Source organism: Xenopus tropicalis, chromosome 5 (assembly GCF_000004195.4).
Source record: "Xenopus tropicalis strain Nigerian chromosome 5, UCB_Xtro_10.0, whole genome shotgun sequence".
NCBI lineage: Eukaryota > Metazoa > Chordata > Amphibia > Anura > Pipidae > Xenopus > Xenopus tropicalis.
Genome location: NC_030681.2, coordinates 48,610,498 through 48,631,116, shown reverse-complemented (window position 1 = coordinate 48,631,116; position 20,619 = coordinate 48,610,498). Strand labels below are relative to the sequence as shown.

Sequence of the window (20,619 nt, the reverse complement as noted above, 5' to 3'; positions counted from 1 at the left end):
AGCCTGAATCTCCACTCCACTGTTGCTCCTGAGGGGCAAAGTACTGAATACTTGAAGCTGTATTTGTGAGTATATTCCTAGCAACTGTGTTCTGTTTCTCCTACTTAATTCTTAAAGTATTCCAGTGTGGATTAAGTTAATAAAGCCTTTACTGCAGTGTTCAGACTGAGGTGTCCAGGACTGCCGCTGGGGGTGCCCCACCTCAGTTCCGCAGCTCCTCCCCTCCCCCCATGCACCAGCACCTGCAGTTATCGGCAAGGGCGGAGCAGATCTAGGTCTGTGGGGGCCATGGGGCACGCAAGGGCCAGGGCCCACCAGGTTTTTTATTGGTGCTCCACCGGCCAGTCCAATCCTGCTTTCCTGAGTTTAAGAACCACTAGCGCCCATTTTACTGTCTCAGCTCAAAAGAGTTATAGTTCTACTACACTCTGCCTCCAACATATGCGAGGGACTGAGGATACAGAATCTCACACATAAGTGGTTGGTAAAGCTGATGGTTTTTGGAGCCCTGGGTATCTCCATTTGACTGTGGCCTTACATAAGTATGGTACATTTATGCTGTACTATTTAGTTTAGATTAATGGTAGAATCACAATTCCATTGTTTTAGATAAGTAAATAAAAGTGGACACTGTCTTTGATTAATAACTGCTTAGAGTTAAGTCAGTCGAAAAGAAAACCCCAGAACAATAAAGAAGACCTTCTTGTAGAATTAAACTCTGCAAGAAAAAGTACAGCATTTTTTGGCAATGCTTATAAGTGGCTGCAGCGTGACTCATTCTCCATCTTGTAACTAAGCAATATACCCACGCTGAACAACTTAGCAATTTGTGTGACCCCAACTTAAATCACTGTAAGAAGTTCTGAAGCTCTAGTCTGTATTGTAGTGATTAATTTCAATGCTCCAGACTGTTTTATGTAGCTCAAACAGTATTATTTGTAAGAAACTATGCTGGTATAGCAGGTCACAGGATTCCCGTATATACACCCCCTGGAACTAACACTCAGTCTATCCCTAAAGTGATATAATGAGTAACCCTTGACTTGTACAGGGGCTGCAGGTAGAACACATGAGATAAATGTGGTACCTTACAGCAGAAAAATAAACAAGCTGTTTGTTAACAACCAATCATAACCCCCATAAGGATGTTCATCACTTACCTCTCACTAATTAGTCTTTTAGTATCATCCCATGTCATCTTTAAACCATTGAACACTTTATCTGCTTCAGCAGCCATTACCAAATCCTTTTGTGCAATTAGCTTTGCTTTGTCCATAAGCCACTGCTTTTCATGCTTATGAGAATTCATTTCCTCCTCCAATTCATTGAAAAATTTTAGCCTATAGATATTAAAATAAATCATATAATTGACATGCTTCAGACCTTTTGCACCACAGCCTATTAATATTTTTATGTCTACTGTAAATTGTAACTTTGTAAAGTGGTAGCTTCATTTACTGTTAAAATAGGCCTAAATTGTGTAGTTTCATAAGCAGTACAGGGTGTTTTCTAAACTGGGTTTCAAAGTCCTGGAACAGACCTTTACTTACTCCCAGCTCTAAGCTGTTATTAGGTACAGGGCCTCTCTATACATTGAAATACTACCCTGTATGCAGTTGCATTTCTGATGTTTGTATATCTTTCCTGTTTAGTTTGGAAGTTGCTGTTCCCTATACAGCAAGTGTAATAAAAAATACCATTAATAATTAAAAAGAGCAGCATGTCTTGTGTGGCTTATCCCCCATTTGTGCCCAACAAGACAAGGCACAAGAGGCAGATCTTTAAAGCAACAACCCATAAATTCTGGCCATCTCAGGCAGTCTGTGAGCCATTGTTTCCAGAGTGGTTATTTGCAGAATGAATTATGATCAACATTCTAATTTAGTTCGGATGTACCAAGGTTTTTTTTGGCTTGCCTACTTATCAGTTGAAGACACTACAGTTACAAACAGTAAAATACGCTATTATAAGTCACAAAGTACAGTGTTAAACGTAAGATTGTTGTCAACAGCTCCAAGAATATTGCTCCTGGAGTACTGAGAGTGTCCTTTTAAACTTATATTGGCACATACAAGACTGGAAAACTTGGCCCTAGATTTATTAGTTTATCAAAAAGGTTTCATATTCTAAAACATGTCTCTTTTTTAGTTGCAATGGCTGTTATGAACATGAAACTATACTTCAGCCATACCCAAGAACATACAGTATGCTTTTAGAGTTCTGTGGATTGCTATAGTCTCGTTTAATTAACAGCTTTTACTTTTCTCCTGATTAGGAGAGCAACACATTAGGAGAGACAACCCTCTGTTCTGCTTTTACCTTTGCTGCAGTGCTTGTAAGGTGGGCTCTTTCATTTCTTCTTTGTCTGCCTTTTCTTCAATATCCTCAATGCACTTTAATAACTTCTCCCGACACTCAATAAATGATTTCCACAAGGCTCCTAGAGCCTCTGCCTCACTTTGTTTTGATCCAAAATATGTCTGCACTGCTTCCAGCTCCAAGCTGAGGTTGTCTGCTAGTGCTCTGCATGAAGTCCGCTGATTGGTAGCGCCACTTCTTAGGTGATACTGAGCTTTAGTAAGTGATGCATCTAGGCCTACAGACAAGGATGTCAGATTCTCAATTTCAGCGACAATGCCATTTAACTCTTTAGCCAATGATTCTGATTTTACTTTGTCCAGACTGGCTGTAGTATTTACAGTTTCTTTCAGATGCTGTAATACAGCAGTAGACTCTGTGTGAATTTGCAAGAATTCCCCTAATTTTGGTAGGCTGTCTTCTCTGCGATTAGTAATCTGAATTGCTTCTTCATAAAGCTGGATGCAGTCACCAACCCTTCCCTGCAGAACAAGGTGTTCTTCTGAACTGGTAAATGACCAGAGGTTTTCAAGCTGTCCCTTCAGACTCTGCAATTCTTTCTCTTGTCGTTTCACCTCTGTGACATGGTTCTGTATTTAGGAAAAATTAATAGTTATAAACTCCATGATTTAAATACAGAATAATTAAGTTATGGTAATTGTTGATGTCTAAGTGCCACACGTCTACCAGAGGAAGATTATAAACCCCAGCATCATTTAACAATATGCTATATAAATAAGAGTTCAAATAAATATTAAATCTATATTCCAGAAACATTTCAGAATAGGTTGAACATATATATATATATATAGCCTACTGATTTAGGCTATATTACAGAAAACTGCTAAGCTCAGTCTATTTTAGATAGAGTTGAGATCTTGCACTCTTAATATAAAATTATTTTAGTGACCCATTGCAACAGCAGGTAGTAAATTGGCACTACTGGGGTACTGATCTACTGTTCAAAAGAAAATATTTGTTTTATTGCTATGGGTTAATAGACCTGAAACAAACTGTGCCTATTATTATATAACCACGTTTTACAAATAGAAACAAACATATTAGTTCACTGTGTAAACACAGAAAGCCTTCTGAATGCAGTGCTACATGTTACATGAATTTGTTCTATTTGATCTATTCTATTGGAACTACGGGTTGCAGCTTAGGTGAAGAACTGGACTTTAGGCAACAGATACAGTTATTTTCCAAACATTTTAGATAATGGACCCAATGCCTGTAATTTAAATAAAAAATTACTTATATGTGTTATTTTTTATGTCCATTATACTACATATGTGCCACATCTGATATCAGTTTAGGCATTGGCATCATTCAAATGATACAGAATAGTCTGTACTTTCATAAAGAGCCATCCCTGTCAAATATTTACTGTGAGCTATATGAACCAAAAGTAGATCAACAACAATACCTTATTAATATGTAATGCAGCTTCATAGTCTGAAGTGTTTATCTCAGCCGTATCATGCAGCTCTTTAAGGAACTTTTTGATCCAAAGGGAGAATTCAAGCACCATACTGTCAAATTTCTGGTGCTCCTGAAGTGCAGATTCCACACTTTGAAGCCTAGCAAATAAAAGAAATTACTTTTACAAATCATTTGTGTGGACCTTATAGTTGGATGCAATTATTAGAAAGAGCTGAACAAATGGTACTGGTTTTTAGGATTTTAGGTTTTAAATGGTTTTTCAGGAACAGCTTCTGGGTTAATGAAATATGGCGGAGGACATATGGAGGGTTATTGGGGTGAACATTTATCTTAACCGGCGTTTTAAATGAAATTAATATCTATATCAGAAAAATGACATTTTTAAGTTGAAATCACTGACCTTTGCGAAATACTCCTTGGTAAGGCATTCCATCTTTCAGTTAACTCTTGTAAACGTTCCTTAATTTCTTCTAGGTTTTCTGAAGTACATGTGTTATACAAGGACTTACTTGTCTCCATAAGGCCCTTGTACCGCTGGTTTTGTGCTTGTACTTCATACTGCAGATCCTAGTATTAAAATGGAACAATTGCACCTTTAAGGCACAGCTAAATATTCATTTACAGGAATATAACATACTGACAGAAATGTTTTTACTTCAAAAGGTAAATGTGAAAAAAGATACTTTAATCATATCCCATATCAAGCCACAAGGGTTCACTGCAATGCTGAAAACAGAAAAAGCCAAGAGCTTAAAGACACAATAAAATCTAGAATAGAATAAAAACTTGGGTATATATGTTCATTATTCAATGTTATATTCAAAACACTGTAAAATTGACAAAGCTAACACCATCAGAAATGCAACTGGGTTATACAGGGCAGCAAGGAGACTGCACAATACAAAAAGTTTTCTTGATTCCTTTTATGTATTTCTGTTTTCCATATTAAATTATAGTTTTTCACCTTTTTCAAGTTTTCACTTAAAAGAGACATACTTTTATACAACAAATACTTTATATACTTTTTATATTTATATATCCTTTTTTTAAATACTCTACACAACAAATCCTGATCATAGACAATTCACCCATATGCCATCATTTCTGTGGAAGAAAGAAAACAATCAGACACACAGATAAACCCAGGAATTAAGAGATTAATATGTCCTTTTAATGAGCTTTAATGCTTCTGATTTTATGAATGTGTAGCATATTCCAGAACAGCAGCTTCCATATGTTAAAGTATAAGATGAAATAGGAGCAGGCAGAATAAACTGGGAATGTGTTTAAAGCCTGGTTTCACAACAGCAGTAATAAAGATGGAAAAGTAACCAAAAAAGGTTTATTATATTAACCTCTGCCTATCAGTCTGTTGTGGTTTCTCTAAGACAACTAGAAGAAATGCACTGCACATGTTACAGTCATAAAATGCTATTTTTAATGAAAACAGGAAAAAAGCAAAAAATCCCAAGCATGATGGAGATGGTTTAGGTAAAGTGAACAAGTATAATATAAATTATGCATAAATTTGGGAGAGACAACTCAAGTGCCCAGTTTGTGAGTCTGCTCTGTAACATAAGTATGTGTTTATGGTCCTAGCACCCTCCCCACCATTGCACCCTAGGAACTTGCTTCTGCTGCCTACTCCTAGTTCCCGCCCTGCTAGACTCTCAACATTCTCTTCTTCCCGATATGTTCACCTAGGTAATCTAATCCTAATGCCTGTCTCTCCTTTACTCCTAATCAGCTGGGCTTTCTGTAATTCTTAATCTATTTTCAATAACATAACAGCCATTCATGACCTACGTTTTTCTCACTTTATCATCCTGAAACATAGCTCATGTCCATAGATACTGCATCTCTTGCAGCACTCACAGACTGTGGCTTCTCATTCACCCACACCCCCAGACCTGTTGATTGGCAAATAGGAGGTCTCATGGACATTGTCTAGACCAAGGGGGTAAGAGCTACATGTTGCGATTAAGCCACTGGTTGGGAGTCACTGGTCTAGACCTATTATTCACTGCACTTGTCTTTTAATGTACTTCTCTGTCTCATTCCACAGCCCCAAAATTCACTCAAACAGTAAGAGAAATAACCTTTATCTTCATGATCTCTCTGTCTTTATCACTATCTAAAAATGTTATTTCAGCTCAAATACAGCAGTTAAACATTATGCCAATACACTTCTTAACAAACTTTCCCAGCTCTATGCTCACTGTCTATACTTCAGTCACCCATAGCAAAGTAACTACAAAGAAACAGAATTAGAAGGAAGGAAGCCCAAAGGGGAAAATACACTACAATGTTTTGCATCAACTTTTTATCTTTTTTTTTCATCTTTATATCATTTATTGTTTTACTCAATTTTACAGTATTTTGCATGCAGTTCAAATGGCCATAACTGTAGAGCTAACTTTATTAGCACCCCTATTCAGATTTTCATTTTACAGAAACCTCAGAGTGGATCTATATTTCCTACAAAAGGTTCAAGTGCCATATGTTTCTAATACACCTGAGGATTTGAACAAATATCTTTTTTAATCAAAAGTTTTATTGGTTTATTTAGAAATGGCATAGACTGATTATCACGTTGAGTAAAAAATGTAAAGAAAAATACAAAACAAATACATAACATAAATAATAATGCATTTGTCATCATATACCAGTGGGGATATGCAATATCTATTGAACTAATATTTTCATGCAATCAACTACAAAACTACAATACCTTCATTGCTTTTACTTCAGCTTCTAGCTTCCCTTTATCAGCAGGGAATCCATCATCTTGGTGAGTGACCAATGTTTCACTTCTTTGCAACCAAGTCACAAAAGAGGAAAAGTCTCTTTCTTGCCTAAATAAAAATAAGAGCATTACATTATTAAGGTCATCATTTACCCTAATGCACCCCAGGGTCTCCCTCAGGCATAGTGAACATTTGCAAATATCTTGAAATTTTGGCTTCAAATATAGAAGCCAGATGCATTTTAAGCCTACAGCATAACTATAGGCCTACCTCCTTAGAACATTAGGGCAACCCCCTTTCAAGGAACTATTAGGTAACTATAAAATGTAAAAAAAAAAAAAATGTTAGCAGTGAGAACCAACTGAATTCCAAAGATGCCAAATGTGTGAAATTACAGCAGTTGCTAGCTGGTTATAAAGGCAAGAATCAGTTCACAATAGCAGGAAAGCTCTTAAATAATTTGTTCACTCTCAATCACTATGTTAATCTCTTAAACCAGCTTAGTCCCTGATTCATATGCTTTTGGGTTGGCTAAGGAGCATGTATAAACTGATGGTCAGTAAGTTCTATTTCACAATGTACAAAATCCAAATTCCTGAAAAGTTGATTTCCAAAATGTTTTTGTATTCTTGACCAACCTAAATGATACATGAAATGTTCAATATCATTCAGACCATAGTCGGTTGTAAATTAGCTTTATTATAGGCCTTAAATCAGGGAATGGAACCTTCTGTATTCCAGATGGTGTAGAATTAAAATGTAAAACATTCTCATCATCTTTCTCTATTAAATTTTCAAGTCTACTATGAAGTGGTTTGATTTGAATAAAACTGTCCACTGGCATAATGTCATTTCATATGAATAGTAATGAGCGGATTTTTTTGCCTGTTTCGTTGCAAAATTCCCCTTTTCACCATTGGCAATTTTTTTGCAAAACTGCAGAAAAAATTCATTGCAACAAAAATTTGGTGAAAAAAGAAAAATTTGGACTGTGATTATACTGCCTGGTGTTAGAGAAAAAGTTATATCCCCTCCAGCTACCTTTGCCATTGTGTTAACAACTGTTCCAGCAAGTTGAGCCTGACTTTTGCTTGTGCTGATAGGGTCTCTTGTTTCTGCTGCAGCGTTAAAGTTTCTTGCATAGCTTTATCCTTGGTTATAAGTTTCCGTGCACTGGTGGTTAATGAAAGGATGCTGTTCTTTATTGACTCCACATTATGACAGAGTTCCTGATTAGACAGCAAAAAATGAGAGTGAGAATAGCAATAAAATAATAAAAATCTTCCACTTATGAAACCAGTACAGAAAACATTACTTGGTCCATTATCTAGTTAATTTCTTCCAACTGTATTTGATTGTCCCTTTAGGACTGCCTGTGCAGGAAACATGACCCCCTGCCCCCCACAGACAAGGAGACCTGTTCAATGAGCTGCACTATATGCTATTAGGCAAGAACGACAGAAGGTGACATCAGGGGGGAACTCAACCTCAGTACTGTATATTAATATACTGTATGAACAAAGGCTCATACATTTAAGTTTATTATAATATTATTCTCAGTGGCATGCCCTAGACTAAACTTGGTGTCAGTATTTTATTTCAGTAGCTCCTTTAAGGATTTCCCAGATAAAATGACCATACCTGGTGGGAGTGAAGAACCCTATAAGTTTCTGCTGCCGAGGAACAATTAGTAACAGGCTGAGACAGATTATCTTCAATTTCATTCAAGGAATTCTGTACCTGTAGTCCAAATAAATGTGATCATATAGTCTTTATAATATTGTAAGAAAAATAACACAGGAACATTAATAATAACATAATGCCAATTCCTTTACATTCCATAATGCCTAGAGAACTGTAGATCAGACAATGACATTGCCCTGAGAAAGGGCAATAAAAGCAAAGAGAAAGGATTAGAGCAGAAATTCCGTGTTCATTTAGTAGTGAAAGGTTTTAAAACATTAAAAATGTAGGAATGAATTTGCTACAATGAGTTATTACAAATACAGACATATGAGCATAGAACATAGCCAAGCTGGGCCACAACATCATGTCTTCTACATGCAAAAAGTGGAACTATTCTCCCTTGAAATATATTTAGTGTAGTGGTGCTCCCATACCATGAGCTAAATATTCACTATTTCCCATGTGATTTAGAAGAGGTTAATCCTGGGTTAATGCTGGGATTCCATAAAAATCTCTTGGAGGGCCATACAAGCCTCCTATTGGACAGCCTTGATTGCAACATGCTGGACATTGTCAGCAGTTGGTGAAAATATCACCAGTTTATATTTACATTCAGTTCTGTGCAGTATTTTACATACAGTATCACTAAAAATAACATACATTGCATAAAATGCTACTGATGGGTTTGGCTATATCCACTTACCTCTCTAAAGGTTTCTTTAAACTTCTGCTGTTGCACCGCATTCCCCAGAATACTTTCTTCTAGACGATGTGCGTGATCATTTAGCCCCGTCCAGTGCTTGCTTATTTGCGACATCCGCGCTCTTATACGAGCCATTTCAGCTGAGGTGATAAACTGAGCAAATGACTGGCACTTGGTTTCAAGGTTTGTTATTTCATTACTTTGGGAGTTTAACTGTTTAAGAATTTCCTAGGAAAAAAACAAGTAATGAGTTTTTATTTCTTACATGAAATGTGTTATAGTGGTGCCGTTGCTAAAATGACTAGTTTATATATTAAATAGTTACTGAAAGATACCAGTGTTAGTTACCTGAATTTGCATAATCTGCATTTCTGGTGATAAAGGTGAAGATTCCAGCGTGGTTAGCTCTTTTTCTTTTTCGGAAATCCAGGCTGAATGAGCTTCAAAATCCAGATTAAAATCCTCCCATTTCATCTTCACTGTTTCCATTTTAGTGATACTTAACACAGAAAGTAATACATACATTAGATGTTTTTTCTGTACATTCTATATTTTTCATTTCATGGGTCCTACATTCAGAGCAATATTCAGCAAAGTGAACTTTTCAGTATAGGTTAATTAGATATTTGGTTTTTTAAGTTATTTGTAAATGTAATTGCTAATAAAAACAGTATCTGTTTCACTGTTTATATTTAAAAGACCTAGAGGACCTGACTGATGTTTCACGAGTCCGAGCCAGAGAACAGTAAAGGATAAACAAACTCTACTTTCAGCAGCAATTACATTCACAAAAAAAAACAATAAACCACTGGACATTTTAAATTCAGGTATACTGGAAAGTTGTGTAGAATTACATTTTTTTCTGTAATGCAAAATATTAGTTTTTGGGTAGAGGCCCCCTTTAAATGTAATGCAATAGCCCACTGACTCCCCCCCCCCCCCAAGCTGGTAATACTAACAATGTAAGTATTACTGCTGACAGCAGTGTACTTATAGACGCAGAGGGACCTGGTAAGATGCAAACTCCTCAGCCCCCACCCATGTGCCCAATGCCTGGGGCATAAATAGTTATATGCTGAGGAAATCTTATATCTTCAGACAGGGCAATTATGAGAAATGTCTTTACATACACCATGAGCATCCATCAAAATGGTCAACTACTGATCACAAATACAAGCTGAAGCAGTCACTGGCTGATACGATATTGAAAATTAATCAGTTCATATGGAATGAATATGAAATCTTTGAAATTCTCATTTTCAGGCACTTACAGAACCCAAAAACCCTTTAAAACCACAAATTAAATAAAGATTTTTACAGTTTGCCTAGGACAGCTCCTATAGACTTCTAGTGACCTCGGCAGCTTTTTAAAAAAAATACGAACATTAATAAATCTGTCTCTTGGTCTTGAAGTTGCATTAGACCCTTTTTCCCTAAAAAAAAGACAGATCTCTGACTAATAAGCTAAGTGGAACTGCAATGACCATTTCTCAGCATACAAATGCAATGAAAATACAAGAGCAGAGAAATGAACAAACTCACTTTTCTTTAACAGACTCTTTCACTTTCTTGACTTTCTCTTGAATAGATTTTGTTTGCTGCTGAAGAGACTGCTTGCTCTTTGCTCCAAGCTGTATCTCAAATGATTTCTTCACTAAATCCTCCACTTGGACTGAAGTATCTTCACTTTGCTTGCAAACCTCCTGTTATGGGGCAGGTAGAGGTGAATAGAGATAGTAAAACTAGACATCCCGGCCTCCAAAGTTTAAAGATAATGAATGAATCAGATGAGGCATTTATAATGCAAAGCAATATAGGCCAGGGCCCAGTACAATTGCACCATCAGTATTTATGATTATGGCAGCTCTAACAAAGACATTTTTGAGTTTCTATGCATTAGTAAATAAGCAAAAAAAATAGTTTGCATGATATTACCTTTGCCTGCTGAATTTCTGATGACAAACTCTCTAAAGTGTTAAAATTTATAGAGCGATCAACAATAGGACCTATCTGCTTCAGGCACAATTTTACTGATTCTTTGCCTGATTCTATTTCCTCCCACTTGTTCATTGTGACCTGAAAATTAAGGAGACAAAGGGAAAATTTAGATAAAAAAGTAACCAGAATAGTCTATGTAGCCTATACAGAGCATAAAAGTATGAGGTTGTGTGAATACAATAGTAAAGTATAGCTAGGCAATTACAATGTCATTCAAACATCAAAATTATTTTGTGGACTGAAACAGACGGGGTTCAAAAAGTATATGAGAACTTAATACACAAATACCCTTTGGAGATTAGTGCTTAGAATGAAAATCCTTTCACTAGTGTCACTGCTGATGCCCTGTTTATAGTCATTCTGTGCAGCTCACCTGCAAATGCTCTTCCTGCTTTACCATTGTCTGCTCTACATTTTCCAGTTCCACTTCCATTCTTATCAAGTCTTCCTGGACTGGGCCAGATAGTCCTCTCTCCCCTTGCAGTTGCTTAGCCTGGGTAATCTGCTGCTGGACTTCCTTCTTGTCTGATTGGATTTTTTTAATATTTTGCTGAAAAAGGAAGGAAGAACAAGTATGGGATCTGTTATCTGGAAAACCATTATCCAGAAAGTTCAGAATTACAGGAAAGTCATCTCCCATAAACTTCACTATAAGCAAATCATTTTTGAAAATTATTTCCTCTTTTATAATAAAACAGTACCTTGTACTTTAGCCCAACTAAGATAACATTAATTCTTATTGAAGGTCAAACAATCCTATTAGGTTTATTTAATGTTTAAATGATTTTTCAGGATACTTAAGGTATGGAGATCCAAAATGATAAATGCTTACTCTACCACAAAGTTTATATTGTACTAAAGGCAGGTGCCTCTTTGCACCTATTGCTGTGCCTGCCTAAACAAGCCCCTCAATATCAATGTCATGCTTAAAAGGGACACTGTAACATTTTGCTAAACAGATTTAGTGTGGGGCTACGTAAAGTAAAGTCACAAACCAGCACCTGTATTTAAGTGTGTGCTAGTTTAAAATAGAAGGGACTTGGCCAAATCTTAGTATCATACCTACATAATGATAAAGTAAACCCTTTTCTAAAACCAGTAGTAATTACAGGGCAGGGTAAGTGCCCAAAGACAAACAGGTAATTAAGTAAGTAAGTAGAGTTTTATTGTCATCCCAACAATATACTTACAAGTACACAGTGGGACGAAATATCGTCCTCCTGGATCAAAAAGGTGCAATACATAACTATAATTACTATAATAATAGAAAATAAAATAAAATAAAAAAAAAAAAATTCCAGCACAGAACTGTGCAACACAAAATCAGTGCAGTGGTAAGGTAAAATGACTAAATGAATAAGCAGTGCAGTACAAAAATAGTGCAATATTACAATTATTGGAGAGGGGTAAGCAGCATTATAAACATTGTGTTTTTTTGTTTTTTTTTTTGTTTTCCTTTCAATTATGCAATACAATAAATGTGCAATATGCAAGTTTGTGCAAAAATTTGATAATATTCAAATAATTATGAATGTAAACATACACACTTATAACTATATTAAATAAAAGAAAAGTGTTATATACAATATTATATAGTGTTATGTAGTCCAGAAAAGGTGTGAAGTAAAGAATCTAGTGTGGAGGAGGGCAGCATAGTGTTCAGGAGCGGGACTGCTTGGGGAAAGAAACTATTGCACAATCTCGCAGACTTGCTCTTGATGAAGCGGAGCCGTCTTCCAGATGGAAGAGGAGTAAACAATTGGTGGGAAGGATGGTAGGGGTCAACCATAAAAAACGCTAATGGCTTTACGAAGGCAGCGTGAGGTGTAAATATCCTGCAAACTGGGTAGAGAGTTGCTGATGATGCGCTCAGCAGTCCGCACAATCCCCTGAAGGGCTCTGCGGTCGGAGGCGTGGCAGTTTCCGTACCAAACTGTTATACAGCTGGTCAGGACGCTCTCTATGGTGCCTCTATAGAAGATGTTAAGGATGGGTTTGGGGAGGTGCTTCAGTCGTCGCAGGAAGTGCAGACACTGCTGGGCTCTTTTTGTCAGTGAGTTGATGTTTATGGTCCAGGACAGGCCCTCTGTGATATGAACACCGAGGAACTTAGTGCTCTTCACTCTCTCTACTGTGACACCATCAATGCTGAGTTTAAAGTCTTGGTCTTTCTAAAGTCAATAATTAACTAAAGTAGACAATTTGCCCCTGGTGTCCCCTCCTGGCTAGCAACACCATAGATAGAATGGCACAAGACTTGAGGGTAAACCACTTGACATTAAAAAAAAATCAATGTGACCATACGGTGGACACTCAGACAGATACATGCCAGTAATATAATAGGATGGACAGGTCATGGAAAAAATCCTTACCTGGTAAAGAAGAAGCAACTCCTGAGCCTCAGTAAAGCTTTCTGTATCCAGTATCTTTTCTGCTTCAGACTGGGCATCTCTGGTGCTTGTAATTAACTGGCTGAGAACAGTTTGCACTTGTTCTTTGCACTGTACAAAATCTCTGACAGTGCTCAAAAGTTTCTCAATCTGTTAATTAAAATACATAATATGTTTACTGAATTATATATTTTCTGGCCAAAATTAAACATACAATGTTGTTTGAACACAAATAGCATTACTGCAATCATCTTAACAATTTAACTTTTAGTAGCCTTACATATCCAACACTGCCAAGTTTTAATGGGTTTTATAAATCAGTGTCCAATTTTCATTACTCAAATTCTATTTTATAGAATTCTATATTTATGTTATAACACTGGGGATATTTTACTTTATAATACTTTGCTTCTTTAACCTAAATTGTATTCCATGTTGAAAGGGAATGGCTCAAGTTGTTTGACAAAAGTGACTGAAGAGCAGTTGCTAGTTGGCCTAAAAATCACTTGAAAGGGTTCTCCCTAACAGCATTAACGTGTTTGCTTGATTAGATTTGATTTTGATTTGACCACTGATTATGGAGAGCAGTCTGCTATGCCTTAGCTCTGTAACATAGGAGCTATCTATACTTGCATTATAACAGATGCAATCAGTGCCGGACTGTGGTGCCAGGCGCCCAACAGAAAACCATAGATTATGGGCTCACTTTACCAACAATTTTGACTTTTCTCTTCACTAACCTTCTTTATTTTCACAATTACTACTCTGTACACATTGTTATCTATGCTTCCTTCCATTTCTTTATTTTGTTCTCATATAGATGTAACCACTGTATAAGCATACAAAACAAATGGCTGGGTGAGCAAGAGGGCCCACTGACACCTGGACCCACTGGAAGTTTTCCTGGTATCCTAGTGGCCAGTCCAACACTGGTTGCAATCTACCTTAAAACAAAGTTCAGTATAATATACAAGGTGGTCTAGATCCTTTTATGCTTCATATTGATCAATGTTGATCTTATCTGTTGCTTCTGCACCTCCCAAATTTAAACATCTAACTGGTTGTTGTCTCTAGTATTGATCTGGATGACAAATTGGAATATGATCAGGAGAGGGCCGATACAGAAATGTAAGTGGCTACACAACTACATTGTTTTGTGGTTGCTAGAGCCACTGACAGCAGCAACCAAACTAAATTCCAAGTTGTAGAAAGGCAGAACATAAAGGAAAAAATAATAATAATAAAATAATAACATGAAAAATAAAGACCAGCTATATGTCTATGTTTTGCGCACAGTGTTGGTTTCACCCCTGCACAGAAATGTGGGTAAGTACCCAGAGTTGTCTTTGTCTAGTATTTTACCTCAGCAAGGTGTTCTAAGAATTCTTTGAAATCAGCTGAAATTCTGGCTAGTTCTTTGTTCTGCTTAGTTACTTCTGCCTCCACGGAAATGTCAGAGAGTGCAGTGATCTTGTCTTTCAGAAATTTCAGTGTATCTTCTTGCTTCGTCACATCTCGTCTGATTTCCTAAAACACCATTGCACATTTATGAGACATATGTTTTTCTGAGTTTTACAATTTTTAGTATTTTTGTTTCAGAACATCTTTGTTTTAGACTGCTATATGGTAAGTGTTCTTGGGCCAAAACTGTAACCTACCAAATATATTAGAGTGCAGTTGTTAATTGTTATTTAAGCACGGAATGTAAAGACGGTTAATAAGTACAGAGCAGCAGTGTAGGAACAAGAAAAACAGTGAGGAGCAAGGAAAAAAGTAAAGTTTAGTATGGGAAAAGACGAGTCACTCTAAAATAGTGAGTAAAGAGGTTTATAAAGATCCTTTCTTTTAATGAGCTACAATTCATTTTTTTCAAAGTTACCCTAACACTATTCAGGCAACCAACAGCAGGTCTAGGAATTTAAGAAATGTCAAGGTCCCATTTTTAATTTTGTTGGGGTACAAAAAAAGAGGCAAAGAAGCAGCAGCACTTATGCCTTGCAGTGATGGGGTCCTGAGTTTAATCCCAGCCAGAACACTATCTGCAAGATGTTTGCATGTTCTTTCCCGTTGTGCGTTCCTCCCATGTCTGTGTGGGTTTCTTCTGTATTCCTGTCTGTATTCCTGTTTCCTCCCACACTCCAAAAACATACATGACTAAACTGACAATAGTGTGTGCAAATGTGATTAGGACCTTGGACTGTAAGCTCCTCTGGGCAGGGGCTGATATGAATGATGTATAAATACCAGGAAATAAATAAATCAGAAACAGAAAGAAAGCAGAAGGAACAATAAAAAAAATGCATGAAATGCATTGAAGTTAATAGGCGACATTTTTTTTTATGTGCAACAATTGTTTCTTTCATAAGACAATTTTTTCTTATGAGCACATTTTTTCTCATTTCTAATACATTAAAGTCAATAGATGTTTTTTCTCCAATGGCAAAATGCAGAGTTTTGCTGCGGATCCATGCCTGCCGAAAAAATCCGCTCATCACTATTGAATACAAATTGTTAAGCAGCCAGTTCCAAATTGATGAAAAACTACAACTAAACAAAACAATGTGTTTGAAAAAATCTGGAAAAGAAGAACATTCCTTCTGTTAAATTAATTTTTCCAGAATAAATCATTCTCACCTCAACCAAATCCTTGAATTGTCCATATCTTGTGGAATCAGTTGCGCTGCTTCTGATCTTTTTCAGCTGCTTTTCTTTCTCTATGAGCCAGCCTGACAATTCACTAAATCTGGAATGAAATAATCAAAGGCAGCATATAGGTAATAGGTTATTTTAGGGTTCTAATCAGATCCAAATAACGACAACGATCAGTGTTACCTCAAAAATTTGGTGTGCAAATATTTTCATCTGTGCAGCATTTAAAAAAAAAAAAAAAAGCCACTTTTTTGGCTTTTGGCTAATTGGCTTTTTTATGTTGTTTATAAGGTCATAGATGCTAAATCACACAAATACACAGCTTCTGAAAACCATAGGAACTATTAAATACGTAGGTTGCTTTAACTACATGGGGTTACCATGGTAACTACATTTCATATGGCTACTGAGAGTTGTGTGCGTGGGTGGGTGGGTTTGCGAAATCTAATTTAATACGTGACCACTGTACCTGCTCCTAAAATCCTTCCATTTATCTGGGTGTTCCATAAGCTTGAGATGGGTGCTTTCAATCTGGGAGTTTATATCCCGCACTGCTGTTTTGCTAGATTCAAGTACCCCTTTCACCGGGTCTCGGTCACGAAGTTTCAAACACAGCTCTTCAATTAAATGTAATCTTTTTTCACACAGATGGTAAAATCCCTTCTCGCTAAAAAATGTCTGCAATGCAAAAAGGGGCAGCAAGAGCTCAAAGACAGTGTTTAAAATAGAAAAAGTTACAGTGGAAACAAATGTATATTTAAAGGGATACTATGAAATCTCAAATGTTTCTGCAAAATAGTGCTTACTCAATGGAATAACTATGGTGGCATGTATTAATGGGCTAATGAGAAAAACAAAGTTGCTGTCAGTGCTATGGAGATGGCTAATTGCCACATACCACGGCCCAGAATTAGCAGACACACACACTTACTGGATGCTTGTATTGGCATTATACTGCAGTGGAGTAGTGTGGGAGATGAAAAGGAAGTTTGTGGCCAGCCACAGATATGGGCTGCATAAGCATGGTTAAAACCACAAGCTGAGCAGTAATATCACCATAGTCGCTTCAAGAAACAAAACAAGCGCAAAATTTTAAGAAATGTAATACTCAAAAATTGTATTAGAAAAACCACAAAGCAAATGTTAAGAAAATGAATAAGTTATGTTATAGTGACCCTTAAATAAGTCTTTTAATGTGAGACCCATTCAAATGACTAGGGGTGAGTAGAAGGAGATGAGAAAAGGTTTAAATGTAAGTCTTCTCTTTGCAACTGATTGCTTGCCAGTTCTGTCATAGACCATGAGTTTTAAAAATATATTTACAGTAATTCTCTCATGTCGTCCTGATAAAAAAGTGGGTGTCAAGGAACACGTACCCGATGTTCTCTTATTATCTTCTCGCTGCCTTCTATTGGTAACATCTTGTTCTCTCGAGCAAGCTCCACTTTACTCTCTTCCACCGTTGTTAAAATCCTGTTCTTTTCCAATTCAATTTTCAAATGCAGCAAATGATACGGTGCTTCACTCTGCAGGTCCTTTGAAGATATATCAGAGACATTTAATACCTCTCAATTCCGTGTTTAAAACAGTATCAGTGACCCAAAGCACTCAGCTGGAAATTCCTGCTGTGTGATAGCTTTGACTTTTATAATAATTCAGTTATTATCTTTATTATTAAATAGTCCTCACCACCCATGCTTTGCTGCTCACAGAATAAGGCACATAAAGATTAAATAACGTGAGGCCAGAAGGGTCAAATTTCCTTTAGTTCCTGTAGTTAAAGGCACCAAAATAGAAAATAGAGATAAAAATAGGATGACAGTCTGGGAGAAGTGCAAATCATTTCAGATATGCCGAAAAGCACCTAAATTGGGTTAGGTAATTGCATTTAAAGTATTATATCTGTAAATCCCCCTTGGGGTAAGAACCCACGGAAGCAGTTCAGTCGTCTACCATAGATCTCTGCTATCGCAGGTGACATACCTCTCTGGAAAGGCTTTCCACCAATAGAAGTCACCGGTGGAAAGCCATTCGCAACGATTCTTTTTCTGAAGTTGTGTGACGTTGTCTGCAGGAGGAAACTTTGCACAACTTAAAATTACTAAAGTAATTCGAAGGCTTTCCACCAGCGGAAAGCCTTTTCGGAGTGGTTTGTCACAGAGATCTATCGTGGACAACTGAACCACTCAGTGGGTTCTTACTCTTAGCTGGGGCAGATAGGTTGCAGATAAAAACTGATATTGCTGTCTGGCAAGTCATGGTCTTGGTATGGGCCTGCCAGAGGCAACATGGTGCATGAAATCACATGCTGTAACAACCAATATAGCTTATTTTATTTGGACACTGTTATACCTTTCCTATTAATCTTAATAGTGTCCTGAGGGAGCCAGATAATACAAACGTATTTTTCTGCCTCTGATTGGGTCTTGTACAAACAAACATGAATTATTGTTTAATGTGATTTGTAACACTCAAAATATTTACAGAGCATGAGCAATAGAAATGGTGCTGTATGTAGAGGGGGAAAGGGTGGATAATCTTGAAACACATGCACATTTGAGCTGTACTCTATATCTAGAGACTTATTTATTGAAATCTGAGGCTAAATTATATTTATTAAAGATATCTCTAAAGAAAAAACAATAGACAATTTTAAAAGGAGCTTGTCACCAAAAAAATAATCCCAAATAATTTTCTAATATGTAAGATGAGCAAAATTTACCTTACTTACATTATAAAATTACTTACATTTTGTTTTCATAAGTTCTGGAATTACACAATCACAGCAAGCAGGCAGGTGCAATTTTGTGGCCACTATTATTAATGCAAGTTTTGTATCACCCCAAAATCTTGAGTAAGTGCCAGAATGGGGAACCTGATGCCCATGTCCTTGCACAGGCTACACAGTTACAGACCATGAGGAGATTGACCAGTGAAAATTAAAGTAATTTATCATCCCACCTCTAAGGCATAGAGGCAAAGCAGGCAATATATTATCGACAACTCAGATTTTTAAAACACATTTATAACAGGTATAGATGTTTTAATAAAAACAATTTGGGGTTTCATGTTTGATTTGCAATGACTACTATTATACAGCTTTTTATGTATGGGTGTGCATTTTGACACACACATATATATATATATATATATATATACAGTATATACACACATATTCCTAAACAAATCTTTCTTTGGTGAATATATATTTTGGAAGTCTAAAAAGCATACTTCAGAACCCAGGAAATGGATCTAAATCGATAGCTGTTGGGACTCACTGATTTAGTTAGTCTTGGGAATGCAGAATGAGCAAAGGAAGGACTACCTTATGCCAGTGCCCAGTAGTGGTGCCAAAGGTTTTTATATGCATTTACACATATTTATGAGTATCACAAGCTGATATAGGTGTGAGAAATTACAATAGGCAACTGTGAGCATTCTGAAAATAATGGGTCAGACAGTCCAGAAGAGAAGTGGTTCTGAGTATTTTTATTCTACCAATGCAGAGATGTGATGATCATAATTAGGATGCCAGTTATGCTGGTGAGCATTAAAAACTCATTTATGAAAACTGGGCAAATTGCACCTGGACAGTAACCCGTGGCAACCAGGTATTTGCCTTTTACTGCTCAACCTGCAGCTAGATGAATGGGGCTAATCACTAACTGGTTGCTCTTTGTTACTGCCCAGGTGCAAATCTGCCCAATCTTTAGAAATGCCAAAAGTTAAACATTAACTAAGCTCAACAGGATTGTTTTGCCACCAATAAGGATTAATTATATCTTATCTAGGATCAAGTACATGTTAATTTTTTATTATTAAAGAGAAATAATTATAAAGATTTGAATTATTTGATTAAAATGGAGAATATGGGAAAAAAGCCACTCCTGGTAATTTTAAGAGGCAAATTTTTAGAAATTGTACTCTCTGCGCTAGTTTTACAGCCCCCTGGACACCCACCGGCACAGAAAAGGTAAGAGCACACACAGGGGCGATTCTGGACATATCCCCGCCTGAGGCGGCTCCTCTATGCCACCCCCCCCAGCTCCCCAGCGCTTACCTTCTGAGCGCAGGAGCGGGTCCGGGGGCGGTGAGATCGCTAGTGCAGAGAGCACAATTGCGCTCTCTGCACTAGAAGAGCCGAATTTCCGGTTTAAAAAACGGAAATTCGGCTCTTAAAGTTACCAGGAGCAGCTTTTTGCCACCCCTGGTAACTGGGGCGCTTCTGCCTGAGCACACACACATAGAAGTACACAGGTTGGATAGATTTTTTGTCTCCACTATAAATAAAATTAGATGTTTCTTGCACTACAGAACAATTTGAATGATTTGTTAGGAAACTGAAGACTGCAACACACACCTTCCATTGTTTGTGAAGTTTCCTAACAGTGTCTTGCAGTGGCTGCTGGTCTTCTTCTGGAAGGATATCCGTAAGCTCATCACAAGCTTTCAAAAAAGCGTTTAGTACCTTCTGATCCAACTGTCCAAAAAATTCCTAGGATTAACAATGAACAGATTTAATCATTCTTGGCAAAAGGATTGCATCAAGATATGCATATAGCTTGTTTTGTACACAATGGTTCACCCAGAGACATCATATTTTTTTTATAAGGATCCCCCCATCAAGATATAAAAAATGGAG

The 20,619-nt window shown here is 36.9% G+C and overlaps 1 protein-coding gene across 6 annotated transcripts in view; it reads right to left on the bottom strand.

The window, feature by feature from the left end:
• syne1 (spectrin repeat containing, nuclear envelope 1) overlaps window positions 1-20,619 on the bottom strand; it is a 244,378-nt gene that overhangs the window by 125,094 nt on the left and 98,665 nt on the right. For all 6 annotated transcript variants that reach the window (NM_001127037.2, XM_018093792.2, XM_018093789.2 and 3 more), the window contains exons 23-40: window positions 20,338-20,472; window positions 17,354-17,512; window positions 16,447-16,655; window positions 15,963-16,071; window positions 14,691-14,855; window positions 13,311-13,478; window positions 11,312-11,488; window positions 10,876-11,016; window positions 10,483-10,643; window positions 9,289-9,439; window positions 8,941-9,168; window positions 8,193-8,291; window positions 7,593-7,780; window positions 6,536-6,659; window positions 4,205-4,371; window positions 3,788-3,941; window positions 2,320-2,948; window positions 1,161-1,340 (exon numbers count right to left, since the gene is read on the bottom strand). In NM_001127037.2, the coding sequence (NP_001120509.2) occupies window positions 1,161-1,340; window positions 2,320-2,948; window positions 3,788-3,941; window positions 4,205-4,371; window positions 6,536-6,659; window positions 7,593-7,780; window positions 8,193-8,291; window positions 8,941-9,168; window positions 9,289-9,439; window positions 10,483-10,643; window positions 10,876-11,016; window positions 11,312-11,488; window positions 13,311-13,478; window positions 14,691-14,855; window positions 15,963-16,071; window positions 16,447-16,655; window positions 17,354-17,512; window positions 20,338-20,472 (3,344 nt within the window). The remainder of the gene's footprint in view (window positions 1-1,160; window positions 1,341-2,319; window positions 2,949-3,787; window positions 3,942-4,204; window positions 4,372-6,535; window positions 6,660-7,592; window positions 7,781-8,192; window positions 8,292-8,940; window positions 9,169-9,288; window positions 9,440-10,482; window positions 10,644-10,875; window positions 11,017-11,311; window positions 11,489-13,310; window positions 13,479-14,690; window positions 14,856-15,962; window positions 16,072-16,446; window positions 16,656-17,353; window positions 17,513-20,337; window positions 20,473-20,619) is intronic.